The sequence below is a fragment of the Diospyros lotus genome, chromosome 1 (genome assembly GCF_014633365.1).
Source record: "Diospyros lotus cultivar Yz01 chromosome 1, ASM1463336v1, whole genome shotgun sequence".
Classification (NCBI taxonomy): Eukaryota; Viridiplantae; Streptophyta; class Magnoliopsida; order Ericales; family Ebenaceae; genus Diospyros; species Diospyros lotus.
The window spans coordinates 27494499-27521638 of NC_068338.1; the positions used below are offsets into that span (position 1 = coordinate 27494499).

The following is a 27140-nucleotide window of genomic DNA, read 5'->3' on the forward strand; positions in this document are numbered from 1 at the left end:
GAAATCAGTTGATAATATGATGCATTGAGAAGAAAAACACTTATTAAATTGATTTAGGTTTAATACATAATGATTTTTTGAACTATTAAAAAAATATGATCTCCAGCCCTCTCAACTAAAATTTTAGCATATTTCTTGTTTTAATTTTTTTATCACCCTAAATTCTTTGATTAACTTAGAGTTAAGGGCTCAATTAATGATAACAAATAAGACTAAATATTTCTAATATATCAAATTAATTTATACACATCAAATTAAAACTTTATACATCATCTCTTATAATAACTATAAAAATAAAAATAAAAAAACAATTCCCCACATTGTTGGTGATTGCGATGGTGATGAAGGTGGTTTCAGTCGTCTTCCTAAGATGAGTGACACTAATTGTAGTGATTTTGGTGTTTGAATATTAAAGAGGGAGGGGGGTAAAAGTTCGACTTCTTGGCATGATTTAGAGTTTTAATTGTGACAGCGATAACAATTAGAGATAGTCAATGCGGTAAGGAGTTTGTAGAGCAAGTGAGGCAAAATCTAACGACAAGCTTGGAGGGTGGCGGTGGCAAATAAAAATGATGCATGAGGCAATAAGCAGGGTCATGGGTTTTGAGAATTTAGGGTTTTTTTTTTTTTTTTTTTCAATTTTCATCCCCTAAAATTTGCAAAAACTTAAGATGACCAAAAAAAATGATTAAATGAAAAAATATATCAAAATTTTAGTTAAGAAGTTAAATGTCACTTTTTTAAAAGTCTAAGGACCTCCTTATGTATTAAGCCATTGATTTATACTTACAAAACTGCAACCTTCCTGTTATTTCGTTGGCATTTTTTTATAAAGCTTTAAAAGAATATTTTTTTTATATCCACATATATGTAAGTAAATAATAATAAATTTAAAATTGATTGTAATAGAAAATATTGGGTTAGCTTGAAAACAAAAAAAAAAAAAGACTTCTCACGTGCATGTAAATATGTTTAAAAGTGAAGGATGGAATGGTCTTATTATTTTAAAAATATTGGACTCACTATAAACTGATGTGGTTTTAATTTAAAGCGAATGGTCTATTACTTTTTGATTTAAAAAAGCTTAAACTATTTTTCAGAAGTTCCATCCATACTTTTAACAATAAAGGTTTTTAACCAAATGCTGTTTTGTTTAATAAAAGATAATTGTGCTTTAAAATGATATCAAATTGGCCATAATAATTTTCTTGTACAAAGGGACGGGCAAGGATCAATGGGACCGAAACCAAAGAGAGCACAAAAAGAACAAAGGGAGGCCACGGAACAAGACAAAAATGGGCTGACAACAGGCAAATGATCACTGTAGCCATTGTATTATATATTATATATTATTATAGGATAGAAAGACGGAAAGATCAGTGACTAAAAAGAAATTCCATCCTATAAACAAATTATTAGATAAATAATATAAATTAACGTGATTATTATTATAAAGTTATATATATCAAATCAATGTATAAAAGTAAGCTACTTATTTGGTGGGTAAGTAAAACGACAAAGAAAGACAGAATTGGGACTTCCATCGCATTCTTATTAAGTAAACTAAATAAGAAGGCCATCACAAGCTATAAATAATTGAAGCATCCAGCAATGTAAAATTAATTGATTGAACAGGTGAGGTGTGGTGTGGTGGCCAAGTGGTATACGAGAAGAATCTTGCTTTGGAATTGACATGACAATTTTATGATTGACTTAAATAAATATTAAAAACACTAAAACATGAGATTCAGCCAAGTGAGACTTCGTAAAACGTTTTCTGTGAGGCCTCGACTTTGGGGCGGCTTTGAGATCGGGTTGACCAGGGCTCTCAGGAGTAATATCTATGAGCCACGGGAAAGAAAGACAAGGAGTGTGAAACCCAAGATCGTGCACTGCTCCCCCACCAAATCCAAAACCAAAACCAAAACCAAAAGAAAGAAAGTTTCACACCTTGAAGCTGCTACCCCACCTCCCTCAATAAAATAATCTTCCTTTCTGTTTCTGGGCCTGCCTTCCCTTTCACTTCACTTTAATTCAAACCCAGGCCACTTCACATTATTACACGTATATATATCTTGCCCATAAATAATGAAAATGATGGTTTTATAGAGTTTTTATAAAATAAAATTATTCATAATAAAAGATTGAAATGACTTTAGTTAAAGACCAATACGTAGAACTCGATTAAAAAAAATTGATAAATTGCTGTTAAGTTAGTGATATTGGCCACCCGCCAAGGCAAATAAGGGACTTGCTCTTCTATTTACTCTATTTCAAATTTACAAAATCAACTACTCGCATTGCATTGGAAGTTAAAACAGTTTCGGGCAGTTGCAGAATGAAAATGTTTGCGTACATGGGTGGGTGGGTGGGAAGATGAGATCCATTGCCAAAGCTCCAAAAGCACCAAAAACGTTATCTAGAAAGTAGCCATTAGTGCCACGACTCACAAGGTGCTGCGGATTGAATTATAACCCGAGCTCCTGAAGCAAGCCTGTTTAGACCAAGGAAATCAAACAAAAATGTCAACCAACTTGAACAGGAAATACTGCATTCCATTAGTTCAGAGTCAACTGTGGAATGGAGAGGAGGATTCCGAGACTTAACTTTCTTCAATTTTGATCACCTTCTCCTCTCCTGGACAGTAGTCGAGTTTTGTTAGCTGTTTCTTCTCTGGAGATGGCTCTGTGATTCTCCTGCTGCTGCCATTGGATGTGCTTGGTGCTATTGATCGTGAGCTGTCCACTCCATCGGAGGATATCCTCGGTCCATCTGGAACAGGGGATCTCATTGATTCGCTTCTTGGCTGCTTACCCTGTGAAGCTTTGATTCCCAGTGGGATGCACTTTGAACGTAACAATGTTGCCTCCTCCTTGTCAGTGTCTGAGCCCAATTCCTTGCAACTCCTGTGTAACCATCTGATTTCCATTTCAGTGTGAAGGGGAGTTACCACGTAATTGAACTCTCCAGAAATCAAACAGAATATTTTGATCAAAATGTGCCTCCAAAATGCCAAGTACTCCTCCAGTGAAAGTAACACATTTTTCCTCCTCCCTCAAATAAAATACATGCGCATATATATATATATATATCCACATATTAATTTCTAACTAGTAGGGTGAAGGGTGAAGGACAGCAAACCCATTTGACTGGATTAAATCACTAATCCATAAAATATTCAAACCACCTAGTAATCCTCAAGTATGTCCCTAACCTGCATAAACATTGCCATTAAAAATCTAAATGGTAGGTTGACAATATTACTTGCTGTATTTTTTTCGGAAGGCTTGAGGATTTCTACCCATTTGGCAAGATACTTTAGTTTTATACAACCAGATCCTGCTTATGGCCCAATAAAATAAGATATGCAATTTTATGATGAAGATTCATGTCGCAAGTCCTAATAATTCTTAGAGATCCAAATGATTCTCTGGTATTGTATTGTTATAATAAAGAAAACACTGTCTCACTCAATTTTTTATGGCCTCTACAAAACCACCAAAATTTGTGTGCCTTCAGAGTAAAGGATAAACATACATGGAAGAGAATAAGCAAGATCAGACAAATGTCACAAATGTCTGGGCAGATTTTCTGGAGTAAATATTAACACAATGAAAACAATCCAAGTAGAGAATATAAACAGACAAATGAGTTCAAAGTTTGAATTTGAAACCACAGTTTGATCATCAATAACAAACCAAAGCAAATCAGTTTGTCGATCTGAAATTTTCTGGTGCTCCACAGAGCTAACTATTTTCTTTACGCAGAACCACATAAACCAAATCAGGTCAAGTAACCAGCCAACAGATTTATCATAGTTCCCTTCTGTGCACTAGATTGTGTTCCTATTAAATGTATCCTTAAGCATAGAATTCGGGTTGCAGACAGTTCTCATGCTTCAGAAATAAGTTCCCTGAATAAAATGATTTGCAACATAAACTATTTCTTTAATGATGTAAACACAAGTGGAAGAACAACTTAAATGGCTAGATAATGGAATATATTAACCTGTCAGTGTTGTAGGAAGAAGATCTTTTGAGAGCAGTAAGGCCATTTCCTTCTTCCTTAAGCATATTTGTCTCAACCAAGCTGCCGCTGAAGTATTCCTTGTCTTCCAACCTCAGGCCCATAAGCCTTCGGTTCTCTGTCAGGCAATCAAGTTCCCCCAACATCAGTGAAGTTGAGAACAATGGGGAGGGAAATTTGGAATGCGAAAATCTTGGCCTGTAGGTAGGGATGAGGCCAAAACTGTGATCCTTCACTGAAATTGAGCCACATGAAATCAGTTGCATAAACATGTTTGAGGCCCTAAGCTTCGAGTTAGATGGCATTCGATATTCCTCCTCTTCTAGTATCCTAAAGCTGTTGATTTTACTAGCATCAGCTCGGATAAGAGATTCTAATGTCTCAGTCTTCCCGCCTGATGAAGATGCACTGGATGAAGATGGAGGTGGGGAAATTGTATCCCCAGAAACAGCAAAAGTCTCTTTTATTCCTGTACCTCGATCTTGAGAGTCATTATTCTCCAGTTCAAGTGATCCATCATCTGTTGAAACACCTCTAGTGCAAGTTTCTCGATTTTTATTAGTTCCACTTGCATTCTCCTCAGTCTGAGTCGAAGCATCAGCCAGACCTTTGCTCTTGTAAACCTTGTATCCTGTCAAGCTCAGAGAACCACTCCAAGGGGAACTTTTCCCATTCCTAGACTCAGGTGACACATCAGATGATGATCCGGGACATTGAGCTGGAGGAGAAAGCTCATTATCTGGAGAATGCTTTGTATCTCTCCCGTTCATGCTTGAAGAAGATGAAGAATCATCATGACTCCTTGAAGGTGCCGGTTCTGGTAGTTGTTTTGGATTCAGCAATTTTATATTTCCAGCAGGGCTAAAATGACCTGAAACAAAAGAAATTTTGAAATGACAGCGAAAAAAAGAACAACTTTTCGAAGCTGTAGTTTCTTCTGCAATGAAAAAATTCCTTTTCTTCTCTTAAAAAGGTGAACCAGGAGAACTGAAACAGTGATTGAATCCTAAAAGGTGCAACTGCAACACTAATTTTACAATAAACCCCGAGAAGTAAGAGAATTATGCTCTAAAGGAAATCATGTTTCGACAAGATGAATTCATTTTTGATGTCCTGTTTGAGAAGACAACTTGAGGCAACCACCATAGTTTGGGAAATAGGTTTCTGTACCCCTTGGGTTTGCACCCAAGATAAAATAGTTTTAAGAGTTGCCAACATGCTAGCGACCGGAACACCCTGAAAATTAAGTCAACAAGCCTGACCAAAAAAATCTCCAGATGTTCATATTGGCATCATGCATAAATTCTACTGAAATTAAGTTTTAGACAGCCAAACACATAAAACAACTTTTCCAAAATGGTGACAATCAGATTCCTGATATCAAAGAACTAATTTTCAAAAGTTGGAGCGGATGGAATGTTGTATGGCACAGAATGTTAAGCAATTCCGTACCAATAACGTAAAATATGGGTGTAACGAAAACAAGGAAATTATAATGGATGTGCAAAATCATATAATAGAAAGAAGATTATATCAATAATTAGAGTTCAGACCCTACGTTATCTCAGTAATCAAGCAGCTATTTATAGTTACTGACTGTATGTGGATGTGCTTGTGCATATGTAGGCATGAAATAAGTTGCTTTCTCACCTGTATTGCATGCATCAAAGAGTTCAGACCCCTTGAGAACATATTCATTTCCATGGGCAGGAAAAATTAAGTCATCCTCACTGAGATCATGCCAAACAAACCCGTTCTTGTAGCTTCTGCAGCCAATAAAACAACCGAGAATCGACTTAAAAAAGGATGCACAAATAAAATTATTGGAGAAGCAAAATCGCAAAAATACATCTCCACTGGCTTAACCTCTTGCACGACCATGAGTACATAGAAGCCATGCCCCTGCCTCGCAGACCATTAAGCCTATCAATCACATCTACAACACAAACAATTTGCAAAACTTGAACATCAGAATCACATCAACCAGAAAATTCATAATATAAGCATAGGGATTAATCCCGTACCTCTCAAGTAGAGGCCGTCCGGCGAGGAGAGTGGGACTTCGATGAAATGAGGATGCTCGAGCTGCCGATTTCTGCAGAGGTAGTAAACCACGGGGACTTTCCGAGCCTGGTGGTACTTCGACGATCTCTCCGTCCAAACTTTCGCCCTATCCGGACTCAGCTGCCGGAACTTCTTCGGCCGGCCCTCCATTTCACCAACTCAAAGCCCTAAAACAGAGATCTCCTGAACCAATCACCTCAACACCGCCGAGTACATCCACCTCTTATCCCCATGCACAGCCCTACGAAAGCCGACTCAACTCCACAGCTGGCAAACAATCAATCAAACGAACAACTCCATGGCTTCATAAATTCAGTACTTGGGCCTTTTTCCGGAATCTCAGATCTGATAGTGAGCTCGAGCAGGCTCGATCTTGAAAACGAAGAGTTAGTGCAGAGAAGGAACGAGCAGCTGTGGCTGTGGCTGTGGCGATACAGAAGTAATGAGTTTGAGGCGAACGAAGTGTCAATGGAAGGGCAGGGAAGGAGAAATAGCTGGAAGTGCAAGTGGAGACGAAGTCAACATTGCCGTGGAATGGAAATGCCGTGGAAGACGAAGACGCAGATACTGTGCAGGTCGAGAGAGAGAGAGAGAGAGAGAGAGAGGGAAGGGGGACCGGATAGTTAGAGAGAGATTAAACCTGAGACGGAGGGGAAGGGGAACTGGTTTGCTACTGCTGAGGCGCCCGCATTTAATGCGAGAGAGAGAGAGAGAGAGAGAGAGAGAGAGAAGGGGGACCGGCGAGAGAGAGGAAGAGGGAGAAGAGATTTCGAAATACAGCGCAGGGGCAGGGTGAAAGCGATGGAACGAAAGCAGGGGAACAAGCAATCAGAAATTCAGAATTTAGAAGACGAGGAGGTATTTCTTTTTTTCGGAAGAGGAGAGGGTTGCTTTCGTCCTTTTAATATTACTAGTTAGTATTTTTTTTTTCTTTTTTTTTTATGGAGACAATTCTCTTTTTGACCCGATTGTTTGCAACTTCGTTAATTGCTTGTAATTGTAAAACAGTAATTCAATATGATTTATTATAAAAATTTATTTTTTTCAAATGATCTGTAAAATTTCGTTGCACTTCATTTTTATTGAAATTAGATATTCATTATAAGACAATTCTTTATTATTATATAATTATTATACAAATATTAAAATCTAAACTAACGCACTTGAAATTAAAAATTATAAACTCAAATCATATAAATTGCAGTGAGATTTTTGGATTCATATTATAAAATAAAATTCAATTAAGGATAGTTAGTACTACCCTTTTGATACATTTTTTAGTAAATTACATTAATTAATCATCCCTAAATAAGGCCTAATTTAACACCATCATCATATCATATCAATTTGAAAAGTCACTCAATCTTCCAACTACCAACTCCTTTGATTTAAATTTCAAGCTGCACATGTGCACGTGCGAGTTACACTGCACTTGTACTTTAATAACACGTGAAAAAAGTTATATTTGTCAATCAAAGGAAAAAGAGATCAAAGGGGGATAAACTTGGTCTCATAATAGGTAAATTTATATCTACCGGGATCTAAGGCAGATTTAAGATATTAAATAAAAGAATCTCATAATTCAAATAATTAAATAATACAATTAAAATTAATTTAATCTATCTTATACAAATAAATTAAATATGTACAAAATTTGTGGGAAGCCTGTGGCATCAAAACAAAAGGTGGAAACATGTGGAATATATATATATATATATATAATTACTGCATCTGCCTAAAATGAATTATAATATGCAACGGCATGACACTGACGTGCATGTTCCAGAACATGCTCCATCTCTTTTATCATCTTTATTGAAAATAACTGACGTATTGCCCATTTGTGGGAGGTGGTCGAGGTCGAGGATTGCGGTTGCTAGCTGTCTCATTCGATGTCTGTTCATCTCCTTTTCTCTACGGATAATTATAAAAGCATATTTAAAATTTATCGTAACATTTATATTTATTAAATTTATTATTATTATAACATTATAGAAATCTGTTTAAATTGTTTTTAAACTAACTTAGACCTATGTTATGTCTTGCTACAACAAGGATAAAAATCCAGAGAAAAAGAGTTAGACTCGGCCAATTCTAAAGAGGTCAGTGCCACCAGAACGGCCCACGAGCTCAAGCTAACAAAAGGCACACGCTTGCATGCACACACACACATATATGGGTTAATACCATTTTTTGTTATTTTACGTTGAATAAGCAAATAACAACCTTAGGCTCCCTCGTGATTTATTTTTTAACATAGTGATTATTAATTAAGATATAAAATGAAAAATGTAAGATTTGAAATGTATTTTATATTTTTATCATTTTTAATGTATTTATTAAATTTATTTAGTGATCATTATAAAATATGTCATGTGATTTTTTATTTGACATTTTTTACATATGTTTATCTTTCTCTTATTTGGATAAACAAAATTTGAACTTTAAAAATAAGAAAAAATGACGCATATATAAAAAATTTGATAAATTTTTTTGAATACTTTCAAATTTTATTTTGATAATTTTATATTTTGATTTATAAAATATTTTATTTTTATCTTAATACAACTTGATCTTGCTCATTTTAACAAACATTATATAAGTAGGTAAAATCACCTTCTCACAAGCTATTCGAATTGTTTCCCATTTCGAAAACGCGAATACAGCTCGAAATGATTTTTTTGCATCGATTTTATAAATTGTGAAATATTTTGGGATGATTTTACAATTTACAGACAAATGTGGGAAACGCGTTTCACACTTGAAACACATTTTCAACAACTACAGTCACCTGCAATGGGGAAGACAGTGGTCATCGAGAGACAAGACGACGACGAGGCGAGATATGGAATGCGTGGCGACGATCGACAGTGAGGCAAGAGATGGTATACGATGGTAGGGTGACGACGAGGATGAGAGGCGAGCAACGATGGTAGAAACGCATCGACTATTAAATAATAAATGATATTTTATTATCTATTATTTAATATTAAAAAATGATGAGTTAAAGGAATTAAAGAGTATTTTTATTTAAATAAAATAATAAAGTATAATTAAAAAAAGGAAAAAAAATAGAAACCTCGACCTTGTGACAACTGACAATAGCAAGATATTATATTTTTAAGCATTTTAATTGGTATCTTTGAGACAAACATTTTATCGGGGCCGAGGTTTATCCTTTCCCGCCAGTTCCTAGTCTGCGACATAGAGACCAGTTGCTGAGAGTGCAGGAAAAATTGATGTTGCAGTTGCGATCGTGCTTAGGAAGCCACTCCATTCTCTCTCATCTCACCAGAGTCTCTCCCACATTTCCACCTCTCGCTCACTCCCTCTCCATCTCAATCTCCGTCTCCATTTCCAAATCCTTCCTCCCTCAAAGCCTTAACCCTAACCCTAGACCCATGTCCTCCCGCCCCTCCGCATTCGATGCCCTCATGTCCGGCGCCCGCGCCGCTGCCTCCAAGAAGAAGAAGCCCCAACAGCCGCCCCCTCCTCCGTCGCCCAAGAAACGCAAGTCCCCGGAACGGGACACGCCTGCTGTCACCGAAGCCCCCTCCTCAATTCAAACCCCAAGTGGCTCCAAGAAGGACCAATCGAGTCCCGACTCAAAGCCCACGACTACCACCGCCGACGAGAGCATTGCTCTTCTCAAGAAGAAGCCGGCCGGTTTCGACCCCAAATTGGCCGCGTTTTGGAAGGACGGCGAACGCGTGCCCTTCTTGTTTCTGGTCAAGGCGTTTGACGCCATAGATAAGGAGTCCGGCCGGATCGCTATTACCGAGATTGTGTGTAATATGCTGAGGACTGTCATGTCGACCACGCCCGACGACTTGCTTCCGGTTGTTTATCTTTTGGCGAACAAGATCGCGCCGGCGCACGAGGGGGTGGAGCTTGGGATTGGCGATGCTTCGATTATCAAGGCGCTTGCTGAAGCTTGTGGGGCAAAAGAAACCCAAATTAAGAGCAAATACCAGGCAATTTATTTTACTGATTCCCCCCCCCTCCCCTCCCCCCCGGCGTATACCTTCTGATGGTCAGGATTTCATGCACTTGACGCGAAACTCGTTTTGGTTGTGGTAATCTGTTGCAAGCTCAACGAGTTTTATTCCTTGCTGAAACCAAGGTCCACACATTGTTGAAAAAAAGAGTTAAAAAAAGAAAAAAAAAAAAAACTAAGGGTTATACAAGCTAAGAAGGCCCCAAATTAGTGTACATTCTCTAATCTTTTTGCCTGGGAGGTTTCAAAATTGATGTTCTATTGCATGCTTTCTATTTTTTTCTATTACTGTTATTATTATTTCACTAAATTCCCGTGTTAAATGTGCAATGCTCAGTTCAATATTAATAATACTGATCAGTTTTTTTTACGGAATAAATCAAACTTAGAAATGAATTCTGTAATAGTCATACAAGATTAACATCAGGGATACCCAGGTTTAACATGGTCCGACAATGTGCCTAATTTACTCCAATATATCCAATCTCAGTATCTCACTGAGATTTCTTCTTTAATGTTCACAACTCAACACTGCACTCAACTTAATCAGATATGGGGGGCTATTTGTAGAGAAAAGGATAAGTCAAAAATCTTAAGTTCACTAAGTTTTGGATTTGGGTATAGAAACCTATCTTTGCCATACTTCAGATTACAACAACAACAACAACATATCCAGCCTTTATCCCACTATGTGGGGTCGGCTACATGAATTCTAGACTTCCATGTATTTCTATCTTTTGTCATATCTTCATTGAGATCCATACACTTCATATCAAACTTTAATGTCTCCCTCAAAGTCTTCTTAGGTCTACCTCTACCTCTTTTTTTGATTAATTGTTCCATTTCATCAACTCTCCTCACAGGAGCGTCTCTTGATCTCCTTTTCACATGACCAAACCATCTTAGTCTAGTCTCTCTCATCTTCTCCTCTATTGGCACTACTCCTATCTTATTACGGATAATTTCATTTCTAATTTTATCTTTTTTTGTATGGCCGCACATCCATCTTAACATCCTCATCTACGCTACACTCGTCTTTTGCTCATGTTGGTATTTGACTGCCCAACATTCTGAGCCGTACAACAAAACTGGTCTTATAGCTGTCCTATAGAATTTTCTTTTCAATTTTAATGGGATTTACCATCACATAACACCCTCGATGCATTTCTCCATTTTAGCCAACCTGCCTTAATTCTATGTGTGACATCTTCGTGAATTTCTCCATCTTTTTGAATCACTGATCCCAAATATCGAAAATGGTCTTTTCTTTGTAAGATTTGGTCTTCCAATTTTATTATAACATCCTCCACTCTTGCATTCTTACTAAATTTACATTCCATATATTCTGTTTTCTTTCTGCTTAATTTAAATCCCTTAGATTCTAAATTGTTTCTCCATAACTCAAGCTTAGTGTTCACTCATTCTTTTGTTTCATCCACCAACACTATGTCGTCTGCAAATAGCATACACCATGGCACATCTGTCTGAATATCTTTAGTGAGTTCATCCATTACTAAAGCAAATAAGTATGGACTTAGTGCAGAACCTTGATGCAATCCTATTGTAATTTTAAACGATTCAATATCCCCTCCACATGTTCTGACTCTTGTCTTTGCACCATGATACATGTCCTTAAGGGCTTGTATAGAGGCTATTCGGACTCCTTTCTTCTCTAAAACCCTCCATAATACTTTTCTAGGGACCCTATCATAGGCATTTTCTAGATCTATAAACACTATATGTAGGTCCTTCTGATGATCCTGATACCTTTCCATTAGGCGCCTCAGTAGGTATATAGCTTCCATTGTTGACCTACCGGACATGAAACCAAACTGATTTTCTGAGACCTCTGTTTCTTTTCTAAACCTCTGCTCTATTACTCTCTCCCAGAGTTTCATGGTATGACTCATTAACTTAATTCTTTTGTAATTTTCACAGTTTTGAACATCTCATTTGTTCTTATATATAGGGACCAAAGTACTCTTCCTCCACTCATCTGGCATCTTTTTTGATTTAAGAATCGCGTTAAATAATTTCGTTAGCCAGGAGATACCCTCTTCTCCCATGCATTTCCATGCTTCTATTGGTATATTATTCGGTCCCACCGTCTTATGATTTTTTATCTTTTTTAATGTTTGCCTTATTTCATTTGGACTTATGCGTCGATAAAATGTATAGCTCACGTTCCCTTCGGAGTTACTAAAATGTCCCAACTTAACTCTTGTGTCGCCATCATCATTGAATAATTTTGTGAAATACTCCTTCCATCTCTCCTTAATCGCTCCCTCATTCACTAATACATTTTGATTTTCATCTTTTATGCATTTCACTTGATTTAAATCTCTTGTTTTTCTTTCTCTTGCTTTAGCTAATTTATATATATCCCTTTCTCCATCTTTTGTATCAAGTTGTTTATATAGATTTTCGTATGATTTTGACTTTGCTTCACTAACAGCTTTTTTTGTTGCCTTTTTTGATTCTTTATAATTTTTTTGATTTTCTTCATTGTTGCACTGATATACAGCCTTATAGCAATTTTTCTTATTTTTAATTTTCAATTACACTTCTTCATTCCACCACCAAGACTCCTTAAGGTTAGGGGCTCTACGATTTGTCTCTACAAGCACTACCTTTGCTGTGTTTCTCAGGGCATTAGTCATTTCTCTCCACATTTGGTTTGTCTGTCCTTCTCCATTCCATTCTCTTCTACCCCCTAATTTTTCTTTGAAGATTAGTTGTTTCTCCCCTTTTAAATCCCACCGTCTGATTGTTGGATTTTGTTTTATGTGATTTTTTCTCTTCTAATTTTTTACTTGGACGTCAAGTACTAGAAGTCTATGTTGAGTAGTCAAACACTCTCCCGGTATCACCTTACAATCCCTACAACATACCCGGTCCTCTTGTTTCACGAGGAAGTAATCTATTTGGGTGCTTGATGTGACATTTTTATATGTGATTAAGTGTTCGTCCCGTTTTTTGAAACAATTCTTTATTTGTGTGCATGTGCTTGGGATGTTACCCCTTGGGGAAGGGTGTTGGTGGTCCATCTACATAGATTCCGGTTGGTCAGTTGGTTTACAACTTATAAACATCTTTTCTACTATCTGGTGTGGTCAATGTGTGCTCATTGGTGGATACTTTGTAACACTGCAATGAAAATATAACAATTTAATTCTTCATATTCAAGGTCACTCATGATGCAGGACAAGCTTTAATTCAGGACTTTTGTGATGAACAAAATACAACAAATCTGGTTGCCATCATGAAAATTTTGCTTCTTTCTCTTGAAGCCAACTGCTTAGGGTTCTGTATGGAGAAAATTTTGTTGTATCCTGTATTCTATAGCTATCCTTAGTAAAGGGCTTGCTTGTGGATGCACAGCTTTATCTGTGCATGGTACATCGGAGAGGGAATATGCCCAGTGGATGAAATTAAACTTTTACATAAGGATTGTCATCCAACAAGCAAATGACATGTTTATATGATATGCATTAGGAATTGAAATTTGCTTTGTATTTTGACCTGGAAGATATTGAAGCTTTAATGTTTTGTTTGAGTGATGAAATTCTTCCTGTTTTATTTTCATTGTTTTTTTGGGTGACAAATGCACTCTGGGCTCTAGATCTAGCTTCTATGTCAGGTTATTGTTCTCTTGGACTAAATTTTTCTGGAGGCCTTATTTATTTGACATGTAAATATAAGTTTCTCTCTCTATTAGGCATTAGGAGACTTGGGCCTTGTTGCAAAAGCTAGTCGTTCATCCCAGTCTTTGATGAGAAGACCTGAGGCATTAACAGTTGCCAAGGTTTTTGAAACATTTCGACTTATGGCCAAGGTGCTCTATCTTCATCCTCTTTTAGATTGATTTGCAAAATCTGTAATTAATTTGCTTATTCTTTTTGCTATCTTTAATCTATGATTAATTTGCTTTTATTTTGCTCTTTGTTCGTTAAGTTAGACATGGCTAGTTGTTTGACAATATCTCTTAGATTCACATGAACTTGATTGATTTATTTATTGCAACATCTTTGCTCAAATGCTTTTCCTTACTTCTGTGACTGCATATCTGTTCTTAAACATCATTTATTCAGCATATCTTGAATTGGTATTTGTTTGTTGATATGATTTAGGTATAAAGTCTATGATCAGTCTTTGTCCTGCCAAAGCTGGTTGTTGCAGTTTGATGGACTAGGACATGTTGTTTGAAGCTGAGAAAGTCTGATTGGTTATAGGATGCGAGGTTCTTAGCTTTCACTTAGGTGCAGAGCTGGTATACTGCCTCTGGCATATTTGAGTTGGATGTATAGCTTCATTGGAATAGCGGTGTTGAATTCACCAGCAATGAGAAGAAGACAAAATGTTATCATCACTGTGATTCTAGGAACTTAGAATATGTGGATTTTTTATCAGTACTGCTGGTGTCCTATTCATTTGGGTGGGGATCAAGTCAGCTACATAGGTATGTTCTTGGAGTAAGAAGGTGTCAGATGACATTCAGTTTGGTAGAGACAATCTCCAGTCCATTTTCTTCTTAAAACTTCTAAGGTCTTTCGTGAGTGCAGTAACTTTAGAGACCTGCAAATTGTGGTACTTGCTGTCTGACAAATGAAGTAGGGTTAGTATGAGGTTGGGGAAGGAAATGGTTGCTCAGCCTTTATGTTCTTTTATGGTTCCCTTTGTGATGAAGGCTCCTTGGATTTTCCTTATATTGCAGTGAGTGAAATTGGCACCCATTCCAGAGTTTCGTTCTTCTTGTGGTCAGCCATCCTTACAATTAAAAACCTTAGAAGGTGTAGTGATGCAGAACCAAGAAGAAGAATGATAAGAGAAGAAACCAAGTAGGAGGATAGGTTGTCACAGCCCGAAAGGGTAATCTTGTAATCGGGTCACATGGTTAGTTGGGTAATTACTTGATTGTATAGAGGTTGTATGCAGGGGATTAGAACCAAGTGCACATGTCCACTTGGTTGCTCTAGAAGATGTAAATAACTGCCTTTCCTATAAATAAGAGAATACCACCGGGGATGGGGATCATGTGAGGATATTACCACTGATCTTTTCCCTCCTAATTCTCTCTCTTCCTTATTAGACTTTCCCGCCTACTTTGGTTTTTCTTCAATTACGGAAGAACCCCACCTGTCAGATCGGGGATTTGACAATTGGTATCAGAGACAGCTTGAGGTGGAGATGGGAGAAGGAACAAGGGCAAAGCAAACGAAATCCAGGTTGGATGCCATGGAAGGTGGGATGTGATAGTATCAAGAGCAAGTAGAGGATTGTTTGGATGTATTGGAATTGGGCATTAGGAACATGGAGGAGAAGATTAACCGGAGCCGGTCGTAGTATGCGACCAATTTGAATTAAATGGTGGATCGAGTAGTAAATGGGCTCCGAGAGGAGATTGCTGGGCTAAGCCAGCAATTCAACCAGCAGTTGAGTGCTGCTCTAAGCATTTTTGCTCGACAGCCTCATTGCCAGCCTCCCCACGAATTTTCCCCCTAGATCTTCATCGGCGCCAATTCTGATGACGCCAAGCGAGGGGCAAAGACCCAACGATCAAGGAGAAACAGGAGAAAGAATGGAGACATAGCAAGACAATTCGAATAGAGGAGTCGTGGGAAATCACTTCACCACTGGGGCCACGAATGGACATTCCTCCGTTTGAGAGGGACAGACCCCGGTGGTGGATCCAGAGGCGTGAAAGAGTCTTTTACTAGTATCGGATGGCTGAAAAGGAAAAGGTTAACATAGTGGCCGCTTACTTGGATGATGTAGCATACACCTGGTTCCAAAATTGGAGTCGAGGAAGGACGGAATGGAGCTAGCTGGAGTTCGTTAATGGCCTTTGCAACAGGTTCAGAGAGAAGACCAGGACTGATGTCATTGAGGAATTCAATAAGTTGAAACAAAGGGGAACAATGGAGGAGTATCAGGTGAGATTCGAAGAGCTAAGGTCTTTGTAATCCCTTGCCCACTCTTCATTGGATGAAAGCTATTTTGTGTCCAGCCTTATCAGTGGGCTGGATGACTTGATCCGACCTACCGTGAAGATATTCTATCTGACGTCAATCGAACAAGTAGCAGAGCAAGCCCGCCTCCACGAACTATCATTGGAAACCTTCGCTAAGAGGCATCGACTATAAACCAAGGGCGGTAGAGAGAGTTAGAATAGAATATTTGATGTGTAATATGCTTGAGAATCACTCACAACCTTTTTGATTATATTTATTTTCAAGAACCTCAATCAACTCCCTTAATTTTAGGGATTGATTGATCTAAATATAGCAAATAGTATCATCTAATATGGTAAGTAATCAGCTAATTACAAGGAATATTTACAGGAGATATTAACGCATATCAACACTCCCCTTCAAGTTGGTGCATATATGTCATATGCATCTAGCTTGTTACATATATATGACACTCTCGATCCCTTAAGAGATTTAGTAAAAATATCTGCCAATTGATCACTAGAGTTCACAAAGGAAGTAGTGACTTTTCCAGATAGAATTTTCTCACGAATGAAGTGACTTTTCTAGTAGTGAGTTCAATCTCTATATATTTGGTTCGCTCATAAAATACTGGATTGGAAGCAATGTGTAAGGCTGCTTGATTATCATAGATGAGCTTCATAGGACCTATTTTGCAGAACTTTAATTCTTGGAGCAGTTGTTTCAACCAAACAAGCTCACATGTGGCAAGCGCCATGGCTCGATATTCTGCTTCTGCACTTAACCTGGCAACCACACTTTGTTTTTTGCTTTTCCAAGATATGAGATTCCCCCCAATGAGAACACAGTACCCAGAAGTTGATCTTCTATCACTCGTAGAGCCTACCTAATCTGTATCTGTATATGCCATAATATCAATATGGCCTCTATCTTCATAAGCTAAGCCTTTGCCCAGGGGAGCCCTTAATATACCTCATGATTCGAATTACTGCATCCCAATGACTGTCACAGGGAGAATTGAGAAACTGACTTACAGTGCTAACAACAAAAGATATATTTGGCCTGGTCATAGTGAGGTAATTTAGCTTTCCCACCAGCCTTCGATATTTGCCAGGGTTTGAATAGGGCTCCTCCTGATCCAGTAGAAGTTTTAACATTCGGATCCATGAGAGTGTTGACTGGTTTGCAATCTAGCATCCCAGTTTCTTCTAAGATATCAAGAACATACTTCCTCTGAGTAATGACAATGCTTGTTTTTGATTGGGCTACTTCAATCCCAAGAAAATAACGTAGTCGTCCCAAGTCCTTAGTTTGAAAATGTTGAAATAAGTTTTGTTTAAGACCTTTGATGCCTTCATGATCATCTCTTGTAATAACAATATCGTTCACGTAGACCACAAGATAGATACATTGATTTGAAGACGAGTGTTTGTAAAACACAAAGTGATTTGTCTCACTATGAATCATGTCAAACTGCTGTATAACTTTACTAAACCTGCCAAACCATGCTTAGGGGGACTGTTTAAGACCATAGAGAGATTTATGTAATCGACAAACAAGACCTGACTCCCCCTGAACAACAAACCTAGGTGGTTGCTCCATGTAGACTTCTTCCTCCAAGTGACCATGCAAGAACGCATTCTTAATATCCAATTGATGAAGAGGCCAATGACGCATGGTAGCCACAGAGAGGAAAAGACAAACAAACGCCATCTTGGCAAAAGGTATCACCATAATCAAGACTAAAGATTTGTGTATAGCCTTTAGCCGCGAGGCCTTTCAGGCGGTTGATCTAGCCGTCATAGCCCACTTTGACCGTAAATACCCAGCTACAACCAACTGTAGACTTCCCAGAAGGGGATGGAACAAGAGTCCATGTGTGATTAGAATCCAAGGTCGCCATCTCATCAATCATAGGCTGTCGCTAACTTGGATGAGAAAGTGCTTCCTGGACAGTTTTAGGAATACAAATGGACGACAAGGTAGACACAAAGGCATAATGGGATGATGATAAATGATGATAGGTAAGGAAATTATAGATGAGATGCGGATTACGAGTAAAGCGTGTACCTTTACAGAGAGCAATGGGCAAGTCAGTGGAAGGCTCAGGTAGGTCCAAAGCAAGTGGAGACGCTGGAGCAGAAGATGAATCAGGTGAATCTGGAGAAAGAACAGCCTCTGGACATGGATGTTGTGACCGACGATGATAGGTGATAATTGGGTAGGGTGAGGATTGTCTTGGTGGAGTCAAGGATTCAGGTAAAAGGGGACCTGAAGGAGTAAAGACAGGTAGACTAAGGCAAGGAACTCATAAGAGTTGAGAGACGGAGTCAAGTTCCACTGGTGAGGTGAAGTAGGGAGTACTTTCAAAGAAGGTGACATCTGCAGACATGTAAAATCGATGTGTGGAAGGAGAATACCCTTTCTGAACTCGAGAATACCCAAGAAATACGCACTTGATAGCACGAGCTGACAACTTATCAAAACCTGGAGAGAGATCATGTACAAAACACGTAGAACCAAAAATATGAGGGGGAACAATGTAAAAGGGCTCCTGAGGAAACAAAAGAGAATAAGGTACTTTGTTATTTAACATAGAGGATGGCATGCGATTTATTAAGTAGCCAACAATGAGGACAACATCAACCCAAAACTTTAAAGGAGCATTAGCATGTAATAAAAGAGTACGAGCGGTTTCAATAATATGACGATGCTTCCTCTCTGCTATGCCATTTTGTTGTGGAGTGTGTGGACAAGTGGATTGATGAACCATGCCGTGAGATGCCATAAAAGAATTGAAAGAAGCAGAAAAATATTCTTTTGCATTGTCACTCCTTAAAATGCCAATAGGATGTCCAAACTGAGTTAAAATTTCATTGCAAAAGTTATGAAATATAGTAAATAACTCTGAATGTTCTTTCATTAAAAATATCCAAGTGCATCTGGAAAAGTCATCTATGAAAGTAACAAAGTATCGATAACCTAAGACTGAACTGACACGATTAGGACCCTAAACATCAGTATGAACAATGTCAAAGGGTGCTTTACTAGATTGACCTTTGCTTGGAAATGATGCCCGAATATGTTTTCCAAGCTAACACGACTCACACTCGAAGGACTGTAAATGAGAGAAATGAGGGACCATCTTCTTTAGCTTATCTAGACTCGGATGACCCAGATGATAGTGGAGCAGACGAGGAGACTCTGTGACAGCACATATGGTAGAGGATGGAGGCTGTAGATAATAAGTCCATGTGATTTAGATCTTGCACCAATCGTCTGTCTTGTACTCCGGTCCTGTAAAAAAAAAGGAATCAGCAGTAAAGGTTATGGAGCAGTTAAGAGTGGAGTAAGTTGACTAACATAAATTAAAGTAAAAGGACAACCAGGTATAAAAAGAATAGAGTTTAAGGATAGAGATGAGATAGGTTTGGCTCGACCAATGCCAGTGGCCTTCGCTTTAGAGCCATTGGCAAGGGTGATGTGATGTGGTGTCTTGGGAGATAATAAATTTGAGAAAAGGGAGATTACTGGCTATGTGATTGGAAGTAGCATAGTCCAAAATCCATAAACCAACAGATGAAGAATGAGAGAGACAAACCGTAGAATTACTAGTTTGAGCTATAGTGGCCGAGGAGGAAGCTTGATGTGCTGCCTTAAGTTGAAGGTATTCCTTAAATTTAGTGTCTAATAAAACATTCTGACCATCATTCCCAGTCTCAGTTTTCTTCTCATTACCCAATGCCTGAGATTGAATCACATTGGCTGATTTTTCTGGGAAGCCATGCAAAGAATAACACTGGTCTTGAGTGTGGCCCAGTCGTTTACAATAGGAACATTGTGGACGATTACCGATGAAGGCAAAGGATATGAGTCCCTTCTTTGGTGTTTCAGAAGTGACTGATGAAGTTTTTGATGCTGAAGCCATGGGAGGAGATGATGGAGATTTGACCCACGAAGATAGAGACCTGCAATTAGAGATCTGACCCTTGGAAGAGGACCAGGAGGTGCTGAAGAGTCAGACGGGACCGGCGGCGTGGCATTTCAGCAACGGGAAGGCGGTGCGTGGCTCTTACGCACCGATAGGAGATGAGGCGCATGATGGTGTGTGGAGGGCTTTTCGACGATGGGACTTTGGTGGGTTGATTGGAATCACCAGGGCAGACGACTGGGACCTTCACTTGGACAGTTGAAGGTGTCTGGGTAGCAGATCTAGCATTGGACAGAAGCTAGTCGCGCGTGAGAGATGAGGGAGACTGGCTGCTGGGGATTTTGTAGCCCCAGGACGAACCAACTTTGATACCAAGTTAGAATAGAATATTTGGTGTGTAATATGGCTTGAGAATCACTCACAGCCTTTTTGATTATATATATTTACAAGAACCTCAATCAACTCCCTTAATTTTAGGGATTGACTAATCTAAATACAACAAGTAGTATCATCTAATATGGTAAGTAATCAGCTAATTACAAGGAATATTTACAAGAGATATTAACGTATATCAACAGAGAGGAGACTTCCTACAATGGGATGAACTGAGGAAGTAATCAACCTTAGCCAAGGAGCGGGCTAATCGGAAGAATTCCACCGGGCCCAAACCTAGCCAAGGCTTTGCCTATAGAGCAAAAGAGGAAATTGGGGCTTTGCTTCAAGTGCGGAGAGAGGTATGGCTTAGGGCATCAATGTAAGAGGTTGTTGTTGACAATGGAGGGCTTGTGAGAAGGAGAAGAGGAAGAAGCTGATGAGAAAGAACAAGGGGAACTTGTAAAGGGCTAAGAGGGTGGTGAATTATCTATGCACGCATTGCAAGGCCATGTATTAGGCAAGGTGCTCAAGGTGAAAGGGATAGTGGGGAAGAGGACATTGGTAGTTCTCATTGATAGTGACAGCACTCATAGTTTCCTTGGTGAGGAAACAACCACTATTCTACAATGCCAATTATAGGAGATCATCCCCCGATCAATCTTGATAGCTAATGGGAGCCAGATGGCGAGTCAATTTAAGTGTGTTGGGTTCAAATGGATGATGAATGGGCACCAGATTTTTGCTGATATGTGAATTTTAAGATTGGGGGGATGCCACATTGTACTAGGGGTCGATTGGATGTGAATTGTAAGTCCCTTAGTATTTGACTTCAATACCTTAGAAGCCACCTTTGATAGAGAAGGCTAGAAGGTGACTCTGGTGGGGTGCCAAGGAGCAGGGGAATGCAAGGTGGTAACAGGAAAAAGATTGCAAAGATTATTGGAGCAGGGAGTCCCGAGAAATGGAGATGGAGGGAAAGTAGGAAAATGCAATAGGAAGATAGAGAAGCGGGGGACATAACATGGCCAAGTCCTTACCATCAGCAACTACTCAGGTACACCCTGGTGGCTCAATTCACACATTGTTAATGGAGTGTGAGGATTTATTTTCCACCCCTTCCACACTTCCGCCTCCTAGATTCCTTGACCATTCCATCCATCTCAAACCAAATAGTGAACCCATCAACTTAGGGCCTATCGATACTCCCTTGTCCAAAGGGCCGAAATAGAGAAATTGATCAAGGGAATGCTGTCTAAATCCTTGATCCAACCAAGCCAGAGCCCATTTGCATCCCCAGTCCTATTAGTAAAGAAAAAAGATGGGTCAAGGAGATTCTGCTTGGATTATCTTAGCTCAACTCCAAAACCATTAAAAATAAGTTTCCCATTCTCATCATTGAGGATCTCCTAGACGAGCTATCTGAGGCCTTTGTCTTCTCCAAATTGGACCTCACTTCAGGGTACCACCAAATTAGAATGAATCTTGAAGATTACCCTAAAACCGTTTTTCGCACCCACTAAGGACACTATGAGTTCTTGGTCATGCCCTTTGGCCTCACAAATGCACCTGCAACCTTCCAAGCACTCATGAACCATATCTTTGCTCTCTACCTTTGGAAATTTGTGCTGGTCTTCTTTGATGACTGTCAAGCCTTTGACTTAGGGTTTGACAATGGCTGAAATTCTAAAAGGATTTTTCGTCTAGAATAGAAAGATAAGAAGACAAGGAGGGAGAGAGAGAGAGAGAGAGAGGCGGGAGAGTTTGTTATTCAATCCAAAACTGCTTACTCCTTCTACAATAGTCTATTTATCAGGCTTTGCTCCCACAATAACTAACAATTCCTTCCCTCCAAATACATCTCCCTGCCCATTAGTTATTTAGCTACCCGAACCTTTATTACAATTATGTCCCGTGTCCTAACAAATTCCCCCCCTCTTCCCCATGAAATAATTCTTGTCCCCAAGAATGTCAAAGAAGACTGATAATGGGAGGAAACTGCTTCAATACATTTGGTAAGTACTCCCAAGTAGGCTAATCTGGGGGGTAAGTGAGACCACCGAATCAATAGTTGTGTAATAGGGGCTGTATCCTGATATATCACCCTTCTATCCACAACAACCTGGGGTTTAACTACCACTTCATTCTCTTCGATAGTTGGTAACATCGGACTGACTTCCACTTCAAGTTCGCCCTCCAAATTGGGTAACGAGGAACTGACTGGCACACGAGGGCTGATTGCTTTCTTCAATAATGACACATGGAATACGGGGTGGATCTTAACTTCCGCAGGTAATTGCAGCCTATATGCCACCTCACCGACCTTAGCCAATATAGTATAGGGTTCGAAATACTTTGGGCCAAACTTAGACAAAACTCTTGGTGAAAGCAAGGTATAAAAAATGCTTCACCTTAAGAAACACTTGATCTGCTATTGTAAAAGTTCGTGCACTTCTCCTTTTATTAGTAGACTATTCCATACGATTTCAAGTTGTCAAAAGCTCCCTCTTCAATTTAGCCAAAACCTCTCTCCGTTCCTAAAAGTAGTGCTCCACATCAGCTAAAGTAGCTGAGGTCCTTGTAGTAGTTGGCAGTAAGGGTGGACAATGCCCAAATAAAGCTTCAAAAGGGGAGCACTTAATAGCTGTGTGATAGGTCGAATTATACCACCACTGGACTAGAGACAACCACTTATGTCAGCTCCTAGGCTTCGCAAAACACATGCATCGGAGATAACCTTCCAAACATTGATTCACGCATTCCGTTTGCCCATCCGTCTCCGAGTGATAGGTAGTTGAGAAGTGCAACCCCACTCCCATAGTCTTGAACAGTTCCTTCCAAAAGGAACTTGTAAATATTTTATCCCTATTCGACACCACCCTCTTAGGAATTCCATGGAACTTCTCTATTGAATCCAAGAACACTCTGGTCACCTCTGAAGCTGAAAAAGGGTGTGTGAGGTTAATGAAATGGGCAAATTTAGTCAACCTATCGACAATCACCAAAATTGTATCTTTACCCTCAGATTTAGGTAACCTTTCGATGAAATCCATCGAAATATCTTCCCATGCTTGCTTCGGTATGAGCAGTGGCTGTAACAATCCCGGCACGACCACTGTTTCATGTTTACAATGCTGTCAAATTTTACATTGTAATACATATGTTACCACCTCCCTTTTCATCCCTGGCCAATAGAAAAAACCCCTGATCCGGTGATAAGTTGCCCACATCCCTGAATGTCCACCTACTATCGAATCATGCATGATTCTTGATTTTAGATGCTCATCATTTCCAATCACAATTCTGCCTTTGTAGCGAATTACTCCATTGGTTAATGTATAACTATTCTGATTATGGGGATGGACAACCAATTGGGGCAGTAACTCCTGCAACCAGGCTGTATTGACGTAGTTGTCCACAACCTCTTTAATCCACTCCGGAGTTATAGTTGTGACAACCTTACAAGGTCCCTTTTCTTCTCTTCTTGATAGGGCATCTGCTACCATATTCTCCTTCCCTTTCCTATACTGAATTGTATAGTTGAATCCTAGGAGCTTCGAGACCCCTTTCCTTTGCAAATGGGTGTGCAGTCTTTACTGGAGTAAGAACTGTAGACTCTCATGGTTAGTGTGAATTATAAAAGGATTGTTTTTCAAGTAGTGCCACCACCTATCCACTGCCACCAACACTGCAATTAATTCTTTATCATATACACTCAACCCCAAATGCTTAGGAGCCAGCCCTTGACTAATGTAAGCCAATGGTCGCCCCTCTTGCATCAGCACCGCCTCACCCCATTGTCACATGCATCAGTTTCCACCACAAAGGTCTTTGAGAAATCTGGTAATGCCAACATTTGAGATTGAGTCATGGCCTTTTTAAGAGCTCCAAAAGCTGCCTTCGCTCTAGGATTCCAATGGAAATTATCTTTACGCAACAACTTCGTTAAAGGCCAACTGATTATCCCATAATTTTGGACAAATTTTCTGTAATATCCAGTCAGTCCTAGAAACCCTCTCAACTCCTTAACAGTTGCAGGTCTTGGCCAGCTCACCATTGCTTCTATCTTTTTCGGGTCAGTGTTGACTCCATGTTCAGAAATAATATTGCCTTGGTATTCCACCTCTTTCTTTGCAAATGTATACTTAGACAACTAGTAATATAATTGATTAAACCTAATGACTTCGAAGGATGTTCGAAGGTGGGCTAAGTGCTGGTCCAAATTTGGGCTGTAGACAAGTTTGTCGTCAAAGAAAACAAGTATACATTTTCGCAAATAAGGGCTGAATATGTGGTTAATGAAGGATTGGAATGTGGCTAGGGCGTTAGTGAGGCCAAAAGACATAACTGTGAATTCATAAAGGCTTTGATGTGTGCGGAATGCTATCTTAGGTATGTCTGATGGGTGCATCCTGATTTGATGATTCCCAGCTCGAAGGTCTAATTTCGAAAAAATGGCTGCACCATTGATTTCATTAAGCAAATCCTCAATCATGGGGATAGGAAATTTGTTTTTAATGGTGATGAAATTTAACTGTCTATAGTCCACACAGAAACGTCAAGTGCCATCCTTTTTTTTAACAAGGAGCACTGGTGAAGCATAGGGATTGTGGCTGGGTTGAATTAGAGAATGGGCTAACATATCTTTGACTTGGCTCTCAATTTCGGTTTTCTGCACAGGTGCATAACAATAGGATCGGACATTTACAGGTTCAGCATTGGGTTTAATGTGTATGAAATGGTCAAAAGGTCTTTGGGGGTGGTAGGGATGTAGGTTCCAGGAATAAGTCCTTAAATTTAGTCAATAATAAGTGCAAGTTATCACAAGTGGTTGCCTCATTCATTAGTAAGTTCAATTCGGCTTCCACATTGGCTGCTTGATCCTCCACCTCCACACCTCTTAGAGAGTACATATGGGTGATTTGCCCACTGTCCTTCTGCATCAATTTTTGTAATCTTTTTCCTAAAATTAGCTTGCATTCTCTTTGTTCCAAATTCCCTACCAAAGTCAGCTTTCTTCCCTCAACCTCCATTGTCACCTCCAACTTATTAAAGTCAAATGTTAACGGGCTGACAGTTTTCATCCAATCAACCCCAAGACTATGTCACATCCCCCTAACTTCGGCACCCTAAGATCGGCCACAAACTCCATTCCTTGCATGACCCAAGTAAAACTACAACACTTGTGGTGACTATACATTTTATTACCATTTGCTACGGTCACCAATAGAGGGACCGTCTCTGTCATCTTACAGTTGAGGCCTACGACAGTAGCTTTATTTAGAAAGCTATGAGTGCTACCGCTGTCAATTAACACCACTAGTCTCTTTTTTCCCACCTGGCCTTTCACCTAGATAATCCTTCCAGTGGAGCCACCTTTTAAGGCATGAAAGGAGATCTGGCTGCCTTCATCCCCGTGATCTTCTTCTCCTATACCTTCCTCCTCCACGACTTCTTCCGATAATTCCTCCTCTGTCTCACCGTCCTCGCTCGACGCTTCCATCTTCAGCATCAATCTTCAGCACTGATGTCCAAGGTCATATTTTTCACTGCACTTGAAGCATAAACCCAATTGCCGCCTCTGTTCCATTGTTGAATTCTTATTACTTTTTAAGTTAATACCAGTCTTGAGTCCTCCTTGGCCACCCACTCCTATTGCTGACTTAGATTGTTCCCTCGAAGGAAAGCTTATACCCCTTCCTTGCTATGCCCCTGAGTGATTCCACGAGCTGCTCTTCTTGAACACTGCTTCCCAGGTCAATTCTTGCAAGCGGGCCTTCTCCGCCGCTTGTTTAACTGTCGCCGGCGCCAACATTTTCACCACTGATTGCAGGTCATCCTTTGGGCTACTAATAAAACTTGAAACAAAATAGGCCTCCGACAAGCTGGGATGGGCTATTCTGATCACTGCCCTTAACTCCTTGAACCTCCTTAAGTACTCCTTTACCGACTTTTGTTGCCGCAGCTTATTGAATTCTTCTACTGTGTCGATCATATGTTTTTCTCTAAATCGGCCACACAATTCCTCCGCAAAATTTTCCCACGACACACGTAGCCCTTTTGACTGCCTCCAATTCTGATACTAGGCGTCGACAACATCATTGAGGTATGCTACTGCCATCACCACCTTTTGATCCTCCCCTATGCAGTACAATTCAAAGAACCGCTCATAGCGGCGAACCCGCCACCTCGGCTTCTCCCCTTAGAAGATTGGAATATCCAATCTTGTTACGGGCGTGTGGCTGAGGTTTGCCAACCCCATGCTCCTACCATGCGATTCGCGTTCATAAACTTTTCGCTCGTCTGACATTCTAATTCCTTCTGGCCTAGGCAAGTTTCCACCCCTCTCCAAGATTGACTTGGTTCCTGATCTTGGAGGAAATTCTCCAGCCAATTTGAACTGTGGCAACGCCGACAATATACTGAACATATTGTCCATCTTTTGGCCGTAAAAATCTGCCCTTTCTTGGCCTCGTTCCAGCTCTTTGATGCTGTCTCGAATGGCCGCGTCATCCACATTATTGGCCATCGTGTTCTCCTGCACACGTGTCACGCTCGCCTCTAAGGACTCCATACGTGCCTCCATTTGTTTGAGACTAGTGCCTTCTGCCATGCCGCATGTCAGTCTTCCACCCAAAATTCCCTCGCCGGAGAGCCGCCAAAGACCCACTGCTTTGATACCAAATTGTCAAGCCCTTGACTTAGGGTTTGACAATGGTTGAAATTCCAAAAGGCCTTCTAGAACAAAAAGATATGAAGAGAAGGGGGGAGAGAGAGAGAGAGAGTTTGTTATTCAATC

At 39.6% G+C, this 27140-nt stretch overlaps 2 protein-coding genes across 5 annotated transcripts in view; one reads left to right on the plus strand and one right to left on the minus strand.

The window, feature by feature from the left end:
- Positions 1–2191: 2191 nt before the first annotated feature.
- LOC127806999 (protein SOSEKI 3-like) lies at positions 2192–6912 on the minus strand. Of its 2 annotated transcripts, none has more exons than XM_052344658.1 (6): positions 6051–6912; positions 5893–5962; positions 5677–5792; positions 4009–4897; positions 2608–2918; positions 2192–2494 (listed from the first exon to the last, which is right to left on the minus strand). In XM_052344658.1, exons 1-6 carry the CDS (start codon positions 6238–6240, stop codon positions 2469–2471), a joined length of 1602 nt encoding a protein of 533 aa, XP_052200618.1. In that variant the 5' UTR covers positions 6241–6912; the 3' UTR covers positions 2192–2468. The 2 variants fall into 2 exon arrangements, with proteins under 2 accessions (XP_052200618.1, XP_052200627.1); XM_052344667.1 differs by having other exon boundaries at positions 2193–2494; positions 2608–2906.
- A 2337-nt stretch (positions 6913–9249) lies between these two features.
- The window catches only part of LOC127806982 (DNA ligase 1-like), a 56444-nt gene continuing 38553 nt past the window's right edge, over positions 9250–27140 (plus strand). For 2 of the 3 annotated variants that reach the window (XR_008024556.1, XM_052344636.1), the window contains exons 1-2: positions 9250–10064; positions 13806–13922. Coding sequence is in view for 2 of the 3 variants with exons in the window: in XM_052344636.1 (XP_052200596.1) it covers positions 9330–10064; positions 13806–13922 (852 nt within the window). In the remaining variant the exon portion in view is untranslated. Of the gene's footprint in view, positions 10065–10123; positions 10167–13805; positions 13923–27140 lie in introns of those variants that run through there. The other variant, XM_052344647.1, reaches the window with a different exon arrangement.